The sequence below is a fragment of the Cebus imitator genome, unplaced genomic scaffold, assembly GCF_001604975.1.
Source record: "Cebus imitator isolate Cc_AM_T3 unplaced genomic scaffold, Cebus_imitator-1.0 Scaffold489, whole genome shotgun sequence".
NCBI classification, from domain to species: Eukaryota; Metazoa; Chordata; class Mammalia; order Primates; family Cebidae; genus Cebus; species Cebus imitator.
The window spans coordinates 130,085-131,419 of NW_016107804.1; the positions used below are offsets into that span (position 1 = coordinate 130,085).

Consider the following 1,335-nt stretch of genomic DNA (forward strand, 5'->3'; position numbering starts at 1 on the left):
AAAAAAAAAAAAAAAAAAAAAGCAGTATAAATATTTGACATTAGTACTTTTAGTAAATTCATCTGGTTCTCCCATTCAATTGTCTGAGAAAGTTTGAAACAGAGCACCTTTAAATAAAACACAAAAAATTAGTTTCATATCATTCTCATATCAATAAACATTTCAGCTGATAAAAAATTTCAGTTAAGTTTTTTGAGTAGGCAGTGCCTTTAATCCAACAATATAAAGGTATAATCGTGAAAGTTTCTTAACTGTTTTACATCCACTTCCTTCCCACCTACAGTACACAATTTTGTCCGTTTTTATTTCCTTTCAGTTTTTTTATGCAGCTAGATAGAAACACATACAAATATATACTCTTAACATCTTTGAGATCAGGCATTATCAGTATTCTTTCTTTTCACAACTGCCGTGTATTCTATTGTATAGATGTCCCATAGTTTATATAACTAGTCTCTTATTCATGGAAATTTGAGTTGTTTTCGATCTTTTGCTATCACCTACTCCAACAAATAATCTTACATATATATCATTTTGCAAGTAGGTCAGAAGGATTAAAAAACCTGGAAGTGGGATTCTCTTCCATAAGGTAGGACTTGTTTTTAGTCCTACCAGCAGTGTACAAGATGTCCTATTTTCCTAAGCTTTCCTAACAATGTGTTATCAAATTTTTGTTTTTTGTTTGCGCAACATGTAAATGTTATTTCTTCTCCTTAGAAACTTCAGGTTTTGTGGACAAACTGTTTGAAAGTCTCTATACTAAGAACTACCTTCCACCTCTGGAACCAGTCAAGTCTGAGCCAAAACCACTAGTTCAAGAAAAAGAAGAAATTAAAGAAGAGGTAATGCAAAATTTTTCTCTTGCTTGTGGGGCCTCTTAGATCCTGTCACCAGTATCCTTAGTTGGAAGTTGAACCTTTTAAAAGTAATTGTCTGTTGATTAAAGTTTCTGGATTTTAGGCATGGTATAGATTCTTCATCAGGATTTCATAGTTCTTTTGGATTGAAGAGTTGGAGAAGTTTCCGATGGCTTATTTAGAGATCCAAGAAATACGTTAGCACTATTGAGGAAGTCAGAGAAATCTTATCTAGTGACTTTTAGAAAAAGAAAACTTGGTTAAAGATAGAGGATTGACTGAAAGTAAACTATTAACAAAACCTCAAGAGAAGTCATTAGGTAACACACTTTCATGTATATAGAGAAACCAGTTACACTTTTTGGTTATATAGAATTTTAAAAAATAGTTAATGTAATTGTGAACATCACTGTTAACATTGGAAAGAGAGGTGTTTTTTTTTTGTTTTTTTTGTTTTTGTTTTTGTTTTTTTTTTTTT

General features: G+C 31.2%; 1 protein-coding gene across 2 annotated transcripts in view; it reads left to right on the forward strand.

Moving 5' to 3' along the window:
- RBM27 (RNA binding motif protein 27) overlaps positions 1–1,335 on the forward strand; it is an 83,209-nt gene that overhangs the window by 17,643 nt on the left and 64,231 nt on the right. For both annotated transcript variants that reach the window (XM_017513230.2, XM_017513231.1), the window contains exon 3: positions 718–842. In XM_017513230.2, coding sequence (XP_017368719.1) covers positions 718–842 — 125 coding nt within the window. The remainder of the gene's footprint in view (positions 1–717; positions 843–1,335) is intronic.